Below are 20,069 nucleotides of genomic sequence, written 5' to 3'. Positions count from 1 at the left end.
TGGAATAACCAACTCCCAAACCAGATAATGAAATATGAGTGTCTGCTGTGTCACATCAATAAACATAGGGAGTTCTTTCCAACACACACTGAATCTGCTTTAGAACTATTACTGTGGAAAGAGTAAAACGTCATTTGCTCATGATAATCTCCTATATTAGCAGATCCAGGGGAAGATACATAACTACAGTTTGTTTTGATTGGTTGCAGCAGTGAAAGTAACTTAAAATGTCTTACAGTTACTGTCCTTTTGCAACCCGGATCCCTGCCAGCTCTTTAAATAACTCCTTGCTGGCTTTTGCCAGCACCTGGGTATATCTGCTTATTTTCACCGCTGATCAGTTGAAATATCAATGAATGGCACCATTTCCCAATCCTCACAAAAATAATACAAATTAGATAAAGATGGCATATGTACCAAACATTCCTTAATATCTCAGTAGTCGAGTACATCTTTGGAGGATTCTAAAATTTGTCTTGGCTTTCACTGAATAGCAATCCCCCCCTCCCCCCGGGGCTCTGTTGATAATTAGAGGATATGTCTACACTTGCAGCCTATTTTGGAATAGGGCTGCAAATGTAGGCATTTGGAATTGCAAATCAAGCCCGGGATTTAAATATCCCATGCTTGATTTGCATCTTCCCGGCCGGGTGCCATTTTTTGAAATTTACAAGCCTGGAATAACTGCCCGCGTCTACATGCGGCAGTGAAACAGGCATTCGAAATAAAGCCCTATTTCAAACTACCTGTTATTCCTCCTGCAATGAGGTTTAACAGGTAGCTTGAAATAGGGCTTTATTTCAAATGCCCGTTTCACTGCCGCGTATAGATGCGGGCAGTTATTCCGGGCTTGTAAATTTCAAAAAATGGTGCCCGGCCTGGAAGATGCAAATCAAGTACGGGATATTTAAATCCCGGGCTTGATTTGCAATTCTGAATGTCTACATTTCCAGCCCTATTCTGAAGTAGGCTGCAAATGTAGACATACCCAAACTGAACTTCACAGATCCCAAAAAGGTCCTGGTCATCTCCATGAAAGTAACTTTAGTGCCCTGTTTCTGCCGGCCTGAAATTCCACCAATCTGTGACTAAGAAGTTGCATGCTAGTCTTGTCAGAGAGAGGTTGTAACACCACTTAAACCATTTTAGTGCTACTGGATCAGCCTATGCTTTTGAACAGCAGGAGCAGAAACAGGAACAAATGGAAAAGACAAGGGAGAAACAACCAAGGGAGAAGCTCAAATGGGTCCTGTACATTTGAATTGCATTCAGTCTAAAGAGATGATGACTAGTTCCACTCACTCTGGATACCATTGGACCCCTGTTATTATCTTCTTTCAGGGGAAGGGCTTGAAGGCACAGAAAGACTGTAGGGATAGAGTCTGAAAGAAGCATGTATCCAGCCATTCTTCTCTTCTTACCTGAGATGCTAGAGGTCCACGTGTGCCCTGATGCCAACTCCTTGCCGCCCTGAAAGGACAAAGGCAAGGAGACCTATGGGCTGATGGAGATTGTTAGGAAAATTCGACACTATCATCTACAGCAGGAAAAAGTCCCATGCAATGGCAGGGTGAAGTGTTAGGTGGTGATTTGGTTTTCTCCCTCTCCCCACCCAATCATGCTCCGAGAGATCTTATTTCTGAACTATACTCCCTGTGAGAATTGGGTGTTACCAGTCACCAATGTTGATATGGCTTCCTTTTGCAGAGTAAGCTTGTCCCCAAGCTAGATTCTTCTTCGACTGACCCACATAGGCTATTAAGGCATGAAAGGCTGCATCAGCTTACTTTGAGTAATTACTTGGAACAAACCTCTTTTTGTTCCACTTTTGAGGAGGAAAACAGAAAGTTCCACTTTTGAGGAGGAAAACAGAAAGCAATATTTGTCCTGAAATTGTCCAAAAGGATACAATTCTGTACTTAAGCTTGCTATGAGCAACTAGTTTGGTTTTGCTTCAGAAGCACTCGAGCCCATTCTACCAGTCAAGAAGATACTTCTACAGCTATCTATTACTGGAGATCATGACAAAAGGACTGCTATCATCATTTTATAGATGGGGAAACCAAGGCTCAGAATTTAAGTGTCTTGCCCAAGGTTATACAGCAAGTCAGTAGCAGCAACCTGGCTCTCATACTCTTGCTAACAGAACCATTGAGCCATGCATGCTCTCTTCTACAGTGTACTTTTCCCTATGAAGGTAGCCAGCAGTTCCCTATTAATGTATAGATAATCTTTAGCCTATGCTATGCACAAGTGTTTATGTATGTGAATTTAACAAGTTCAGGTGTGTGTGTGTGTGTGTGTGTGTGTGTGTGTGTATTTGCTTGGTAGATAATATTGTTGCTGCACATCCTTCATTATCTCAAAGACCTGCATTACATTAAGAGCTGTATATTTAAAAAGATGCTGGCAGTAACTACCACTGACAACCCGCACCCTTTGAAATAGGGTCCATCCGTGCTACTGCATAGGAAAGGCTCTGCACATTGATCTATGGATTTTTCATTTGCTTTCAAACAGTCTTGCTTGTGTGTGTCTGCAAAACGTGAATAAGCAAAGTTTGAATCACTTTGACTTTGGAAAGCATGAGTCTGAGCAATTGCCTTGGGAAAATACACCACCTTTTGACTAAATAGATCTGTCAGAAAGAGCCAGAGTACAGTATGCCATTGCTGAAATACATGTGTGTACTAGTAAACTGGACCCAGCCAATTAAACATCAAAATGTTGGCTGCATTCAATTCACAGGAAGACTTATGTAAGTTCATTTTCATAGTGTGTGTTATGTGTCTTTAGACTTTAACTGACAGATTCCCACAGTGAATAGACTAGGGAGTTATCAATTATATGGTTAGCTGTGCACTGCAATTGCATGCTCTGTAGCTTTCTGACAGAAGAAGGCAGAAAGAGATAGAAGTAGAATAATTCTGGTTCAGCAGGACTGTTTGATATTTCAAGCTAAAACCTAAAATCATTTTTAAAAGTCTGAGAAAATGGTCCTTTGAATCCTGACCACTACAAATTCTTCTCTTCATAGCTTGTTGAATTATAATGACTCAATTTTGCCCATACATTGCCTTTTACTGAGCTTGCATATTTGGGGTTTGCTCAGTAATTAGTACAGTAGTGTGATACTAATTTTCAAGCATTCCTCTCTGAGATCATTGAATAACTTTTGTCTAATTATCACAAGGTATTTCATAGGGAACTCAGTGATATGTATAAATCCCTGTGATTTCTTGCCATATAGCTGCAGTATTCATTTTTCAAATCATGAGCATATCCAAGTCCCACCTTTGGGTGACATGTATAAGTGTGAGTGACTTTTACCACTGCCATTTTCAATCTTTGTGTGCATCAATTTGGCAGGATGTTTAAATTAATTACATGTTTGCCGTTTCCACAGCAATGTGTAATGTACTGCTGTTTTCTCAGCAATCACACACAAGCTACTTTGCTCTTGACAAGAAAATCATGCCTATTCTTGTCAGAATGGCTATCCAAGGCATTAAACTTGTTAAGCCAACTAAGCAAGAACCCAGGACACTAATTTTTTATGTCTCATGCATGAATTTCCCTTTCAGGGATGGCCATTGTCCATCTTACACACATACTCCTTAATTTACATACTCAGACCAATCCTCTAAGAACTTGCATTTAGCCTGTGGAAGAAAAACAGAAGAAGAGGTAGAGTAGAAGCAAATTGCATCCATATTTACGTATAATAAAGAGCTACAAAGTATGATCACTCTGGAGCCTGGTTTGCAGAGCTCTAGCTTGAACCATCAGTATGAATCATGTTTGGTAGGACCTATAGTCTTCACATACAACAATCTGATATTATAGTGGGCATCTGGAAGGGATAGCGAAAAGAATATATTATATATTGATTCAGAATTTCCCTTTTCCATCACTTGTTTCCCTGTAAGTTCTTTAGTTGAAAACAAATCCAACAGAGAGAGTAAGGAACTCAAGGCAAAGGGATATAGCACAAATAATTTCTAAGGTTCACGAGAATATTTGATGACTGTTATGTGTTTTTCGGAGTATTGAATGCCAATATGGAAGTAGGCAATGAGCAGTGTCAGTGTATTTAAGAACATCAGAGTTAGATATGAGGGTCTGACTTTCAAAATAACTGCTGACACAATTGCATGACTAGTTTGTATTCATCTTTACTGCATTTGCACCCTGAATGTGGGTATGTGCACTAGAATGGACAAGTTAGACCCACCAAAGCAAATTTTGGCCTACTTCATGCATTTATGAATACATTTTTGTGAATGCAATTGCATCGGGTATTTTTATATTCTAATGATGTAAAACAATAGTTTTTGTTCTGTTCCCTTTTCAGAATCTTCTTTATTTTTGTTCTTCAAACTTTTTTTTTCTTTCTCCCATATTATTTGAAGTGAAATGGTAAGACACATGAATATGTATTTTCAGGCAATCCTTTAAAATATAGCTGCAAAAATCCTCTCTATCTAATACCCACTTCTACTAGTGTTTTAACAGAAAACCATCAGTATTAACTGCACAGCTTTTTATCTAAGAATGCGCCTCAACTATAATCATAGGATTTCTTACGTACAGGTTGAACCTCTCTAGTCCAGTGCACTTGGGACCTGACTTGTGCCAAACCAGATAATTTGCTGAACCACAGGAGCTCAATATTGTCTAGCAGCATTATCAACACTTCCACTGCTTACTGGGCTCTTAGAAGATATTTAGGGGTAAGTTAGAGCTAAATAACAGCACAGGACACTGAGAGCCAGGATTGATGGCTGTAAACAAACTTTATGGGACCACGGGGAACTTGGCCACACTCATGAAAAGTGGACATCTAGCTAACAAAAATCATGCCAGACTACGGAGGTTGCCGGACTAGAGAGGTTCAACCTGTATAAATGAAGGAAGTTAAATATTGAGTAATTTATTAGTTGAGTAGTCGATGGAATTTCCATCGACTACTCGACTAGCCCTACTGGGCTCCTGTACATTTCAAAAGAAGAATGCGGAACTCCGCATGCAACCCAGGACCCGAGGGAAGTCCCACTGACTCCGGGCTGCACGCAGGTGTGCCAGCTTTGAAATGTACAAGAGTCCCCAGGAGGGGCTCTTTTGCATTTCAAAGTTGAAGTGCCTCCATGGAGCCTGAGGTCAGTGGGGGACTCAGAGTCCTGCATGGCATTTACCCAGAACCGACTCTGAGCGGTTTGAAATGACACTCTGGAATCCTGGATCAGCTGAGGAGTTCCCAGCTGATCCTGAGTTCCACGTGCCTGCCCCTTTGAAACGCCTTAGCAGTGGGGAGGGAGGGAGGAATTGACTAGTGAACTCGACTATCTGATAAGCATTTACTTATTGGATACTTGACTAGTGAACTAGTCCTTAACATCCTTCTTATAAACTTGAATCCTGTATATTTTATTAGAGATGACCAAATCAGAAGTTTCATATCCAAACTTCTTTGAGTTTCAAAATTTGAATTTGCCGCTAAGAATTTGTTTTGATCCTTCTGAGCTCTAAAACCAAAGGGGGGAGAGGCTATTTTCAGCCTCTGGATTGAAAGCATACAATAACTCACAAAAACAGGTTATTTATTGCGTAAGACTTTCATCACTTTGGACTGAATTCTCCTGAAAACATTTTTGGATTTTTGGTGCTATTGAACTTGAATTCTAACCCTGATATGGCTGATGACCCAAACACTGCCCTAAATATAAATCCATGTCTAGACCCATTTTGGTTGAGTTTATCACACTATAGCCTTTGTTCAGTATGACACTGGCCACTCTGGTACTCTTCTCATCCGTACAGAAAAAGTAAAAGTATATACACCACTTTCATCATGTGTTTTATAAACAATATTTTAAGCACACTATAAAACACTTAGGGAAAATTTTAAATTTGGCGGGAACACAGTTAAATCTGGAGGTCTAACATTTCTACCTGAACTATAAACTACAAGTGTACCAGATACGATTGGAATGTTAAGATAGGGCGACAGTTATGTGCATTCATTCCAAGGTGCTCTTCTCTGTCAATTATGTATTTCAATTTTTTCTAGCACTTTTAGAGATATAATTATACATTTGGCTGCTAGCCTTTTATGTTTTCCTCCCATCACTCAGGTGAATGTTATAGAAGGACACACACTTTCCCATATGGCATTCTAATAGTTAAACAAAGGAAAAGCTAAATGGAAGAAATCACAAGCAGATGGGCGTCAAAGTGGCCCAAGAAAGATGTCTAGGCATGTTCCTCCTCTGGAAAAAAGCAGTCAGCATTCTAGGAGGCGATGAATAAGTGAACTCTGATCTTTACTAAAATAATGGGAAGTACTTAGTGAAGGTATAACGCAGACTGGCTCTAAACTCATATCACAAGTGAATGTTTAGAAACCCTGTTTTGGGCGTGGGGTCTGTCTGTAATCTCTACAGGTTATGGAGTACTCCTTGTCTGACCATAGGATTATTAGAGGGGGTTACTACTTCTGGGCTTCTTATCCCACTTCCAGGAAACCTAGGGAGCTATAAATACTAAAGGCTATATTTCCAGTAACAAGGCATCCATCTGTAATTTTTAGTTTAGGAAGGGCCTTTTCGTTCATAAGAGACTCGCCTTCTGAAAATCACTCTATAAGCAGCTCATTCTTTATCAATTTTGCGCTTTATTTCATGCTTCCCACTTCCCCATTTATATTTTTTTCCCTAACAATGCACATTTTTCTCTTTTGGGAGTGGAAATGTGACTTTTGTGAGAGGATGTTGCGTGTTCAAATGACCTATTTCCCAAGCATTCCACACGGTAAGTTCCCTCCGCTACTGAAGCTACCTCTGAGCAATGAGTTAACGCAACAAAGAAAAATCAGTGTATTTGCAGTGAGCAGAGGATAACAGTGCCTAAACTTTACTATTTGGGGTAGGGGGGATGGGAGACACTGAAAATTGCTTTTTATAATTAAAAAGGGAATCTCAGATGTTTTATATCTTGAATATTTACAATAAAACCTTCAAGTGCTTGTCAAGAGGGTAATGTGTCATTAGCAGGAGCCTTTGCCTCTCTTCTCCTCTCGGACATGACAGTGCAGCAGGATAAGAGAAGAGTAATTATAGTTCAGCAGGGCTGCCAGGTGTGATAAATGAGTAATCAGCACACAGGAGCCCCAGTCCTCAAAGGAGGACTATTACAGTGTTATCAGCTGCAGGCCTGGGTGTACCGGGGCCTCTCTTAGAGACAGAGACAGGGTCCTGCGCTGTTCAATTCAGCACACTGCCTGTGAGACCTTTGATGTCTTTTAGTTTTGTCACTGGCTTCTTTGTGCTACTGCGGATGGGGAGGGGGAGAGGTTGTGGTTCTAGCATCTGCCTTCTGCTAATATTTATATAACACACTTGCCTGCTCTCCCTGCTAAATCCTGTTTGTTTCTTTACTATTCTTTGTCACAAAGTGTGGCAAAAAGCAGCCTAGCGATGGCTTTTTATTCTTTCTCTTGCCTTCTTGCTTCTTTGACCGTGTGTGTGTGTGTGTGTGTGTGTGTGTGTGTGTGTGTGTGTGTTCTGCTGACACAAGACCAACTGGTCAGTCGTTTTTAGCACCGCGGCACTGTGGGTAGAGATTTCTCTTGCAGCAAACTTAAATATGATCAGCTTGCTGGTGATCCCAAAGTCTCATTAATGTCAGGTCGTATATACTATGCTGCAACCCTGTGTCCTGGTTGTGCTGCTGTTCAAACAGTTAAAGTCCTCTTGACATGATTCATTTGTTTATTATGGCTGGAAATGGTTACATATCAAAACCGAGTAAAGCATTTGATTAAAATTAATCAAAACCTAATTCAAACAATCAGTGGAACATTGATCCTCTCCATATTTATTCCCCTTCAAGTTCAGTGCTGCCAATGACAACTCTGGAACAAGGATAACATTAAAATAATACTTAAAATTTTGAAAAAGGCATCTTGCTACAGCTCTAATATATTGCTATTAAGGAGAAGGACATAATGTGCCTTGAAGAAAAAAAATGTTGGGCCGACACTTTTGATGCAAAGGTTATTTTTACAATACTTGCATTTTTATCGGTTGATGTATTTTAACTGGAGCCCTGATAATAGTTGCAAAAAATTATTACTCTAGCATGGAGCTACTTATCTGACAAATGCAATGTGAATGGTCTTGTTCTTATCAATGAGATCAGATTTCAAAAAAAAAATGAATACAAGGAATGAGGCGTCGCTTTGTGAAGAGATAACCTTGCAGGCATGAACTTGCAAACCTGAATAAAAGGATGTCTTCTATGAAATAATCTGTGCATAAGTGCAATCAGGTCAGACTGTAATAGACGGTGGGGGGTGGAATCAAAAGGGGGAAAAACTCATTTCATCACAGTTAATGGCAAGGAAAAGAAGGACTTTCTTTGGAGCGGAGCTGTTGTGACAAAGACCTGGGCTTTGGCGTGTCATGCACCATTTGCCGTTGCACTAGCACTCTTTTCAAGAGCTGTGAAGCCATTATTGTAATGTGAAAAAAGTAGAAAGAAATACCTGCTCTTGGTCATTGGAAGGGCAAATGAGGTGCAAGTAGCCCCCCTCCCCTTTTATATGCTATTTGTGCAGGGAGGTTTGTAGATTCCCTCCGGGAAAACTCCACTGGGATGCAGGAAAGATCACCGTGCCCTTATAAACAACACTTCTTGGCACTGTTTACCTTCTTTCATGACTTTGCTGCCTGAGAAGGAGGACAGGGCCGTTAGAGGCCCAACTGCAACTAACGTTTACTCTCCTTTTGTCTTTCAAGAAGTGAAACCTTTAGAATATCCAACACCTAGAGCTTTTGGGGGGAGGTTGCTGTTTTGTTGTTATATTAAAATATAGAACACTGCCTACATGCAAGGTAAAGTTATCTCTTGATCAAATAAAACCTATAGTCTGTTTGGAATTTATTTGCATTGGGAGGGGGGATCCTTTGTTCATAGGTGTGACTTTAAACAGTCTTTATTTGCAAGCTAAATACTTTATAGATTATAGAAATCTGGTTTTCACTTGGAGGCTGAATAAAGTAGATCATATTATACATGAAAGATACCTATAGATGTAAAATGTTGCCACAGATCTTTTAAAGAGGAAAAATCAGATCTGGCTTGTTCTTGTATAGTTTATAGGCAAAGCAAGATGACACATACAACCCTGCAGCCGATTCCCAGGACTGCTAAAGTGTGAAGAACAAGAGTGACATTCTAGTCTTCCATAAATCACTATAAAAATGTTTATGAACCCTGCAATTTACTGTCTTTTAAATGCAAATTGAAAGGGGCATCCTTGCCAGCGCAAAGGAGACCTGCAATGGCCTAATGCCATTGTAAAATGCTGCAAAAGGCTTCAGAAATTGTGTGATCTTAAATAGTTCTATTTTTTAAATGATTTTGCCCTTATACATTATCAGCAGCTTTGTTAATTTGATTTAAATGGTCTCTCCGAATTGCAGAAAGGTAGTTGTGAGCACTGTGCTCTATAGAAACCATTCACAGAACCTTTCAAGGAGTTACATTTTAATTTGGCACACAGTGAAGTGAAGTTTATCATTCAGAGACAAGTAGTTAGAAAGGCCATGTTGGTTCAAAATATATATAAAGCATTTTTTTAACCTCACTAACTACAGATAAAGTAGCAAAGTTTGTTCCTCCTCCTGCCTTCCTCAAAGAGAAATAAATGCAACAATCTCTTCATAAGGGAATGGTTCAGTCATTTTCCGCTGGGGATTATTGACCTTTGAGTCCGTCAAACATATAGAATCCTTTGGAAGAGGAAGTGGAGATAACCACACAGTTCCCACTTAATGTTTTTCAAAAACCATAGTGATTTTCTGCATTCAGAAAAAAAGTAGGGCCTCTACCAATTCCAAAATCTGTAAACCTCATTCTGCGAGGTATAACACCTATTCTGAAATAGCTATTTCGAAATAAAGCTTATGTAAATGCTCCACTGCTGTTATTTTGAAATAGCTCCTTAACAGGGCCATTCTAAGTTATTCCTCCCTAGTGCCTCTTGGGGCTCTAAATCGAGATAGCATGTCTACATTAGGGAAGCCCGCCTTGGACTAATTTTGAGGCTTCCCTGCAGTTTAGACGTGCTATTTCAAAATAAGCTATTTTGGATTAACTGTTCCAGAACAGCTTATTTCGAAATAGCCATGCAGTGTAAATGTACCCTTAGTTTACATTACAATGTGATTCTAACATAAAACTACTGGTGCTACCATCATGCAAGAAGCTTAAAATACTGCACTTTGCTAGTATCCACATATTCATCTGATTGTTTTATTTTCATTAACTTTAATATATAGGTATTATTATCTCTCAGGCGTTAAAACAAGATGCTGGTGTTCTCAAGAAAAGTTATATTGTGGTAAGGTACTGACTGCAGTATGCTCTTTTCTAAGTCTAGTGTATAAGCTTTGTGTGTACAGCATGTTGTATTTGAGATATTGTGTCTGACAGTGAAGTAGCCACCCTCTGTGCTCCTGTGACCATATAATCTGCTTTCATATCAGGAATCTGTATATCTCTTAAGATATGAATCCTACATTCATTCACTCATTTTTAGATAGATGGACAGACATTCTGTGTGACTTAAGGAAACATACATTGTGACTGCAAAAAAAAAAAAAAAAAAAAAAACCTCCAACTGCTACCACAGAGGAAATATTTGACTGGCTCTTTGAAATCTGGGCTTTGGAGAGGAAAATGGAGTGTTTTGGGGGAGGTTGTTTGGTTTTTGGTAAAAATCCATATTCATTGTTGTCTGCCAATATTATCTCATTGCTGAGAGGCGACTTTGGAAGAGCTTTTTTAAGCCACAGGATAAAGATGAATTTGAATCTGTCTATACGTTTCTAATGCAATCCATAACTGGCCAACAAATGTAGATATTTGGGAATTGGACTAATTGTATCATCTGACAACTTACAAAACATGCAATGGTTCCCCAATTTCTACAACCATAAAAAATGACATTTGTGTTCCTTATACCAATACTTAGAAATGAACAAAGACTCGTATCTCAGCACAAAATAGTTGAGAAACATAGAGTCAAATGACTGGCCATTTTTTCCCTGACAAACACAGGCCACAATGATGAGTCAGATGAGGAGAGGGGCTAATGTCACTATTGAACATGAGGGACACAATTGCTCAATATGGTCTAACATAGAGGATTTTAGCTACTCCACTATAAGTAAAAGTTGTGTGACCAGCACTGGAGAGCTGCTACTGTGATGCACCTGCTTTATGATTATTGGGTGCACCAGTTACTTGTAACAAGTTACACTGCAGCCTGAGGGAGCAAGCACATTAACACACAGCTAAAATGTCAGTTTCTTTTCACTTGACTAACATGCATGGAACAAGACAGAAAACATTTCAGTGCTACCCTTGTAGAGTATGTCTACACTAGAGTTTTGTCAGAAAAACAGCCGTTTTTCTGACAAAACTTGAGTTACGTCCACACTGCAGTCGCATTCTTTTGAAAGTAAATCGAAAGAACAGAGGGGTTTTTCCAACAGCGGTAAACCTCTTCCAAAGAGGAAGATCTCCTTTTTCAAAAGAGCTCCTTTGGAAAAAGGTGTGTGTGAATGGGGAGAAGGGTTTTCTTTCAAAAGAAGAGGCCTCCAGGAAATAACACAGGTCCCTTGTGGACACTCCGTCCATACTAATCACAACTCTATAGTTCCTGTCTCCTGCCAGCTCTTAAAGCTGCAGGCACCCGCAACAAGCTTTGGTGCAGGAAGCCAGCCGTGGAGCAGCACCCTGACCGCGCGGCTGTCCCTGCCACACAACTCGGAGGTATGGCTGGGCAACAAGCCCCCCGAGACGCCACTGGCCCTCACAGGGAGCAGCCCCAGGGCTCCCAGGATCCACCCAGGGGCAGCAAATGCCGTGTACCCTCCTGTTCTTTGACAAAAAAATACAAAGTTGTTGTGGTTCCACTCAAAACTGGTGTGTTTATTGGGAGTGAAGGGAAGCAGAGAAGAGAAGGGTTGTGGTTGGAAAGATTTAGGGGGGCAAGGAAGATGCCCCTAGTGGTGAGACCCTGGGGAGAGTTACTGGGGTCCTTTTAGAGAGACTCTCCCTCAAGGCCTCCTGGGTGCACACTCCAGCCTGATGTGCCTGGCGGATGGCCGCTGTTCGCGGCTGCTTGAAGGCTGCTTCCACCCCGGGAGGAAGGCCTTCCCCTTGCTCTCCAAAATGTTGTGGAGAACACAACATGCCGTGACCACCTCAGGAATGTTGTGCTCCCCCACATCGAGGTGGGTTAGGAGGCACTTGAAGAGCACCTTGAGGCACCCGAAGGCGCATTCCACCTGCATGTGGTCCCGCATTGAATTGTTCCCTGCTGGGGCCCAGGTGGCCAGTGTAAGGCTTCATCAGCCACGGCATGAGTGGGTATGCTGCATCCCTGATGATGCACAGTAGCATCTGAACATCCTCCACATGAAAGTCCCACTGGGGGAAGAATGTGCCAGCCTCTAGCTTGTGGTAGAGGCTGAAGTTTCTGAATATGCGTGCACTGTGTGCCTTGCCCAATCACCCGACGAAAATGTCCAAAAACTGTCCACGGTGGTCAACCAGGGCCTGCAGCACCATGGAGAAATAGCCCTTTCTGTTGCTGTATTAGGCTGCTCGATGATGTGGTGCATGGATTGGGATTTGGGTTCCATCTATGGCTCCCCTGCAGCTGGGGAACCCAGGGCAGCGAATCGTGCGATGATGGGGTCAGTGATGGCCCTAACAACCAACAGAAGAAGACAAAGAAACAAACAGAACAGAGAATGAGAGGGAGTTCCTGAGCCCTTGGTAGGTGTCTGCCCCCTTTCCCTCCCCCCCCAAACACTCCAGGAGCCACCCCCTATGAGGCTGACCCCCACCCCACAGCAGCAGGTGTGTGTGAAGGAGGGATGGCACAATCCCCCGGGGATAGGGCTGTCCCCCACCCCCAAGCCATCCCTGCACCTCTCCACTCTCCCTTTTTCCTAGGGTCCCCCCTTTCCAGTACTTCCCACCCCTCCCTTCAGGGACTGCATCCTGAGAGTGCCTTACCTCCATGAGGAGGGCCCGGACAGTGGACTTCCCCACGCCAAACTGGTTGGCCACCCACAACTGGTAGCTGTCTGGGGTGGCGAGCTTCCAGATGGTGATGGCAACCCACTTCTCCAGGGGATGGCGGACCGCAAGTGGGTGTCGCATCGTCAGAGGACAAGAGCTCCATAAAGGTGGCCTTCTGCGTGCGAAAGTTGTTGAGCCACTGCTGGTCGTCCCACTGCTCCATCGCTAGCCGGTCCCACCAGTCAGAACTGGTGTCCAGCCTCCAGAATCATCTCTCTACCGTGGGTGCAGGTGCAAGGGCATTGCTCCTGCATCCAAGCAGAGGGAGTCACAGATGAGTTTGGAGTCAAGCTGGGGCAGGACTGTCAAGACGGTCTATACAAACTGCTGCAGAACCTGCAGCATGGTAATGGGGGGCCATCGCATGCCAGGGGCAGCTCCAGGTCTATAGCCTAAAGAATGCTGTGGTGTCCAAAAGCTGGGCAACCAAAGCACGCAATGCACAAGCTTTCTGTCCCTCGGAGAGATAGGCAAGCACGCCGCAGAACCTGAGAAACGGCTGTCCAGGGGAGTCCCTTTAAGCACCCATCTCAGCCTTAGGCAACAGCATCCGGAAGCAACTGCTGACCTAAGGTCCTGCCTGAAGTGGTTCCAGGTGGCCTTTTATGTGAGAGCGCGTCCAGTCAGTCTGGACACTCTCTTTCAAAAAATCACATTGCTTTTTCAATGTGCTTTTGTGTGTGGACGCTCTCTTTTGAAAGTTTTATTGGAAGATCTCTTCTGAAAAAAGCTTCTTCTGAAAACAGCCTGCAGTCTAGACATAGCCTGTGACAGCAAAGAACCCGACTGAGAGCCCAAAAGAATAACAGTCTGAGTGTATCCAGGTGAAGGGTGTCTAAGACACAAGGTCTATATTTGCCAGTCAGAGCAAAGAACTTTTAACCAAGTACACATGTAACTCTTGCTCCATTTATAAATCTAGCTCCTTCCTGAACACAGATCATGTGCTGGGGGAGGCTGCAGTTGTATAAATAACAGTTGTATATATAAAATAACTCCCATGCCCAGAAATGATTGTTAGGGATCAGAATAAAGTCTGTGCCAGTTTCTCACCAGGAACCAGTGTCACAAAGAGATTCTTTGAAGGCTTATTTTCACCATGTTAGCCCATCCACAATGGGACGACATGTCTGCCACTATTGGGTCAATGTACAAGCCTGTACAGAAGATTTGGCAGTGAAACAGTTTACTTCAAAGACATTGCTGTGTTCCTCAATAGACGTTTCCAGACTCTGTCAGCAGTCCATGTTTCATCTTTTGGAGAGGATGGCTTTGTGGTTTAAGCAGTAGAGTTGAATTGCCTCAGCTTTTTGGAAACAGATGTTCAAATGCCACTGGAGTTGACTTTTGCTTTGTAACATAGCTAATTTGGGTTCCACGCAGTTACTGTGTGGGGACCATTAGAAAAATTACTTGAAAAACAAGGCCCTGTTTGCTTGCTGTGGACACTTATACTCCATAATGTGAGGGTTTGTGACGTTGTCCTTTGGCAGAAATTTCTCCTCCCATAATTTTACAATGTGCTATGTATCATTTTCTCCCTGACTGCCACCCTTTACTTCATAAGTGACTGTACTCCAGTGGGGAAGTGAGCTGTATGCATATTTTATAAAACACTTTGAGTTCCTTTGGGATGAAAGTTGTCATATAAATGTATTTCCCTGGGGAAAGTAGTGGAAACCTCATTACCTGGTATATAGTACATTTAAAACTAGACTTGTCAAAACATTAGGAAATGAAGGAAACAATCCCCAACTGGTATTTGGATGGGCTAAGTGATCTAACAGATCTTTTTCCATATCTAATGTCTATGGTCCTCTGCATTGCAAAAAAGGTGGCAAGGACCGCAAAGTCCATGTATGTATAAAATGTCCCTTAGCAGTACCACGGCTTGTTTTTATATATTCCTTAGCAAAACACTGTGGTTTGCTTACTAGCTGATTTATTTTAGGCAGTTCAGCATATCTCTATAAGTGATCTCTTTGAGTTACTTTAGGGGGTGCAATGAATTTGTAGGAAAACACAGCATGAAATTTGAGTGTATTCTCTGAAGCCAGATACTTGATGCCAAGCAAAATCTGTATGAGCAGCTTCTGTTTTAAGCAATTATATAGTGTGAAATACACAGAAGAGAAATTAAGCAAAAGTACATTTTGTCCTTAGGGATTGCTCTAGCTGTTGGATTTATTTTAAACAAATTTTGTCCCCCATCCAGGCAGGTTCCTGTAATAAATCACGTGTGTGATAAACCACAGTATATTACACAGAAGAAAAGAGAAGAGAAATGTCAAGTGAAAACAAATGGTAGAAGTGAAAGTGTGATATAGCAATGATATGTGTTGGGAGGAGGGTGGTTGTGCACTGGTTTAGAAGTATAACAAACAGATCGCTAATGGTAGTTTGTACTCAGCATTATGACTTCACTGCAGTAAACTACTTATATAATAAACTGCAAAGGTGTCAGTGGAGAGTAACAGAATCCATCTATTTAAACTGATTCTCAGCTTACTGAAATAAATGGTGATCTCCTGTATGAAGGGGAAAAAAATTGAAAAAAGACATGAAGAATGTTCATGCAGAATGTTATGAAATAAAATTAGAGTTGCCATTAAAGATGAGTCATTCATAAGAAGTATGGAAGACAGACTCACTTCTCATACTTGGGCTAATTTTCCAAGAGGTCTAATTTCGCAGCTTTTAACCGTGAAAGTTATACTACCTCCTAGTTATTGGTGAAATAAGAGTTGAGTAATGAATCATGCATGCTGATTTTTATCCTTTGCTATCGTTAATATAGAAGAGATAGGTGACATTTATGGTGCTGGACTCACCTCTGCAATATTCCAGTTTTTAGCTGCTATAACCTCCGTGGATTGCACTAGAGAAATGCTGCAGTAATGCAGTAGTGAATCAGATCCAGGTTTTCTCAACTGAAAGGCATTGGGCCAAATCCTGCAAACTTTACTCAAGCAACATTTGAGATATTAGGAACTCTGCGCTACCAGATCAGGCTGCATCACAGTGCACTATATCAGCTGCTTTCAAGAGACCTTATTTCCTTAATTACCTTGGTCCCCCAGACATTTGTGCTCTTTGATTTCAGAAACAAATACCCAATGGAATTCCATTGAGAATATTGATGCTCCTTTTGCTGTGTTATTTAAATCAAAACTGTGTATCCCAGATCTTAGAGATGAATAGATCAGTATGCAAATAGCAGTTTGCGGTTTTGATTATTGTTATAAATACAGTGATTAAGACATTTTAAAGAAGAAAAGTGACATGAGCATAAGACTATGGCAGTTTTCATCCTTTGTCTTTTGTCCTTTGAAAATCATATCTAGTATGTATCCATGAACTTTAAAATTTTCTTCCCAGTGCCATTTAATTTCCACATAAATCTGATGTACAGAGGTATACTAGTTCACAATTTCTCTTAGGGCTCAGAACGGGGAGTTAAGCAATCTAAGTTCTTTTTTTTTTTTTTTTTTTTTTTTTTTTGCCCTGCCATTGGAATATTGTATGACCTTGGGCATGCCATTGAACCTCAATGTGCCTCCATTTCCCCATCTGTGAAAATATGGAGATACTGTAATAATGGACCCAGGGTTTTAAGAGACAACGTGAGTGAGGTATTATCTTTCATTCTTTTTTTACAGATGCTTGTCCAATAAAAGATAATACCTACTACGCCTTGTCGCCTTACTTTTTGGAAGGAGCAAATGAATCAGCTGAAGGGGTGACGCTGAAATGGCTGGTGTCCACCATCAATAAAATCTCAATGGCTTAATAAATAACCATTATGAAATATTGAGCTAACATTGTGGATACAAAAGCTAAGCCCATTGCAACTGAGGGAGTCAGTTTTTCATCCTTGTGTTCCCTGTGATCCAGGAGCTGGCATGGACCCAAAGTGGCCTCTAGTACAAATTAGAGTAGCCCATGGCTTTCTCTAACTTGTGTCATCTTGTAATGGCACTCAAGGAACTGTTCCACAGGCATAGATTGCTGCAATGCAGCATCTTCAGCCCCTGCCTCGTCTAGCATTTGACGTGATCCCTGATGTGCCCATGTTTCGAACGACTCCAGAAGTGGGGAGTAAAGCTGTCTTTATGTCACAGGCAAGTTCCACTATATAAAGTGAGTTCCTTGGGGCAGTTCTTCCGCTTCTTTGCTTTGCTTGAGCTGCACAACACAGAATAGTGTCATAAGCTTAGCTTAGAGATTCTAACCAAGGCTACCACAGGCAAAACAGGAACTAGAGGTATTTACAGCACAGTGTCCTCTTTTGTGGTCAGAAAATAATAAAAATGCTGGAGACCCAGAGTGCTTGCTTCCTTTAAAATTGTGATAATATTCTACAGTAGACATTCTGATGTCTTTAGGGTTTAACCTTTCCCCTCCCCCCAGCTAATACTAAATATAGTTGATCTGCTGCTACCACTGGGTAGTGATGAACAGGCAGTAAAATATTACCTTAAAGTCACAATGTGTCTTTCAAAAGGTGTTTTTCAAAGATCATAAAGATGTAAAAACCACTAATGTGTAATACTAATGATCTTGTGATTTTCTTCTCCGTAGTTTAATAGCATCTCTTTTCCTGATCTTTCAAATAGGCTGTTCATGCAGTATGAAAGCAAAGAAAAGATTTTGCAAGGATGTGCGTTCCATCTTATTGATGCAGTAGCCCAAGGAGAGTCTTGCCTCGCCATCATTTAATGTTTATTCATGTACTGCATCCACAGTACAAAGACGAATTTCAGATTGTTTCTCAAAAAAAGATAGCACGAAACTGCGCCTCCTGTGCAATTAAATGACACCAAGGGAAATGAAAACTCAAGAGTATCTCTACCCCGTCACATACTGCATGATGAACATGTGCACTAAACATTATGATGAAACTAGATTGCGCACATTGGACCAGTCATCCGTGGCAGTGACATTTAATAAGAAAAGAGTGATTGTCATGAATAAACCCAGCATAGGCTTTAAATAAATGCTTCCCTCTCCCACACCCATTACTGCCACCAATTCCATTTTTAACTTTGGCTTTGAGGCTATTGAGGTAGAGGGTTTGGCCGAAGCTTTGGGGTGCATGGTTAACCATTTCAGAGAAGAGCTGAATCTCTCTTTTTTAGATTACAGTAACTATTATGATCAGGCAGAGGTAAAACAAACTTTTAAGAAAGGATGAAACTGGCAGCTGTGCTGGGCAATATGTTATTTTTAAGGAAGGTTTGCTTTAACTTTGGCGATGAACATTAGTATCATTAAGCATCCAGGGAACTGTATGTTACTAGGAAGGTTATTGTTTTATTTTGTTTGTTTCTTTTGCTTTCAGACTGACAGGCTTGAATGTCTACGTCCTCTCTTTCCCCCCTGGGCAACAGCAGTGCAAGTTTCTTCCATGGTACTTTGTCAGTATCTTCAACCCTGACCAGGACAGGTCACTTCTTGGTGGTCAGAGGATAATTCACAATCCTCTCCGGTAAAACTGGAAACAAGCACTACCACTTGCAATAATGTTCATGGTGGCGCGTGTTCACCGGTTGACGAAGAGTTACACTGAAACTTCCCTTGTCACGTAGGTCCCTCTAATCTACTATTAGAGGTGGTTGTGGTGGTTGCTGAGCAATTTTTCCTCTAATTTTTTCCATCCACGTGCTGAATAAATTTTTCACATGCAAAATGCGAGGCATATATGAATGTGTCCCCAGGAGCAGCCCGTGCCCCAGGCAGAACGCGCGATTGGCGCCCCTGCCTGCACGTCTGTCAATGGAGTGACATCATCATCGGGCACTCCAAGTGCCCCATGACGTCATCATTGGGTGCCCAGGTGTCCCGTTGAAGGTGGTGCCCTAGGCGATGGCCAAGTCAGCCTATAGTCACGGGCCGCCCTTGTGTCCCCGCCCAGCAGGAACAAAAAAACCTAGTTGTGGGTGCTCTGCTGATCAGCTGAGCAGCACTTGAATCTCTCCTCAGTGGCCACAGAAACACACAGCTTACAGGACAGGGCTGTACTGAGGGGGGTGCAGGGCCTGCAGCAAACTGCCAGTGCCTCAGGTATGGGACACAGGGCAGCCCCCTTGTTGCAGTTCCTGCACCTTGTTCACCTCCCCCCTGCCCAGGCCCTAGTCCTGCTCCGCTCCCGCTCCACCCTCTTACCCCTACCTCAAGCCATGTGGCCCGGAGGATTACAGGGGCCGGGCACAGTTGCAGCATGGGTTGTTTGCCCCCCTCACCACAAGGGCGGCGGGAGCTAGAGTGGCCCAGGAACCTGTTCCACCTCACCATGGCACCCTCTCAGCCGACTGCACCTCACTTCTCCACACGTGGCAAGAATGGAAGCGCCCTGGGGTGGGGCGGTCTGCTTCCGACCACTGGTGAGAAGCCCTGCACAGTGGGCTGGGAGAAGGCACCACGGCAAGGTGGAGCAGGCTGCTGGACCACTCTGGCTTCTGCTGCTGGTATGGTGAGTGTATGATGGGAGGGAACCCCTGCGGCAACCACTGCGCCAGGCCCCCTTAATTTCCCAGTCGTTCCCATTCATAGGACAGTTGGGGCAGACACCGCAGGGCCTCGGGTGGCCACCCTGATTCATCCTGTGGCCATTCTGATTCATCTATGCAGGAAACACTGATGCTGACTTCTAAGCACCTGGAACTGACAGGCCTTCCACTCCTCGGATTGAACTCCTTTGTTAAGTGTGACCATGAAGTGAATAATCTACAAAGACACACTTAATGAGCCAGAGTGCTCCATCGAGTAAGCTTTTAAAGTATGCAGACAGAAATCTCAAGAAAGAGGACATGTGAAAAGTGCACCCGTTTCCCAAGCACTGTTTTCAAATGTACCACCATTACAGCAGAGGAAGTACTGGCTGACATGGCATGAAAAGTAGTGTCTGG

General features: G+C 42.4%; 1 protein-coding gene across 3 annotated transcripts in view; it reads left to right on the top strand.

Moving 5' to 3' along the window:
* The window catches only part of WWOX (WW domain containing oxidoreductase), a 789,098-nt gene that overhangs the window by 607,627 nt on the left and 161,402 nt on the right, over positions 1 to 20,069 (top strand). Inside the window, exon 9 of one of the 3 annotated variants that reach the window (XM_075940020.1) lies at positions 18,503 to 18,613. The exons of the other annotated variants lie outside the window; for them this stretch is intronic. Within the exon in view, the coding sequence (XP_075796135.1) occupies positions 18,503 to 18,598 (96 nt within the window). The 3' untranslated portion in view covers positions 18,599 to 18,613. Of the gene's footprint in view, positions 1 to 18,502; positions 18,614 to 20,069 lie in introns of those variants that run through there. 3 annotated transcript variants of the gene reach the window in all.

This window comes from Pelodiscus sinensis, chromosome 12 (assembly GCF_049634645.1).
Source record: "Pelodiscus sinensis isolate JC-2024 chromosome 12, ASM4963464v1, whole genome shotgun sequence".
In the NCBI taxonomy this organism is placed as follows: Eukaryota; Metazoa; Chordata; order Testudines; family Trionychidae; genus Pelodiscus; species Pelodiscus sinensis.
Note: the sequence above shows the minus strand (reverse complement) of the source record. Positions and strands in the feature narration are given on the sequence as shown.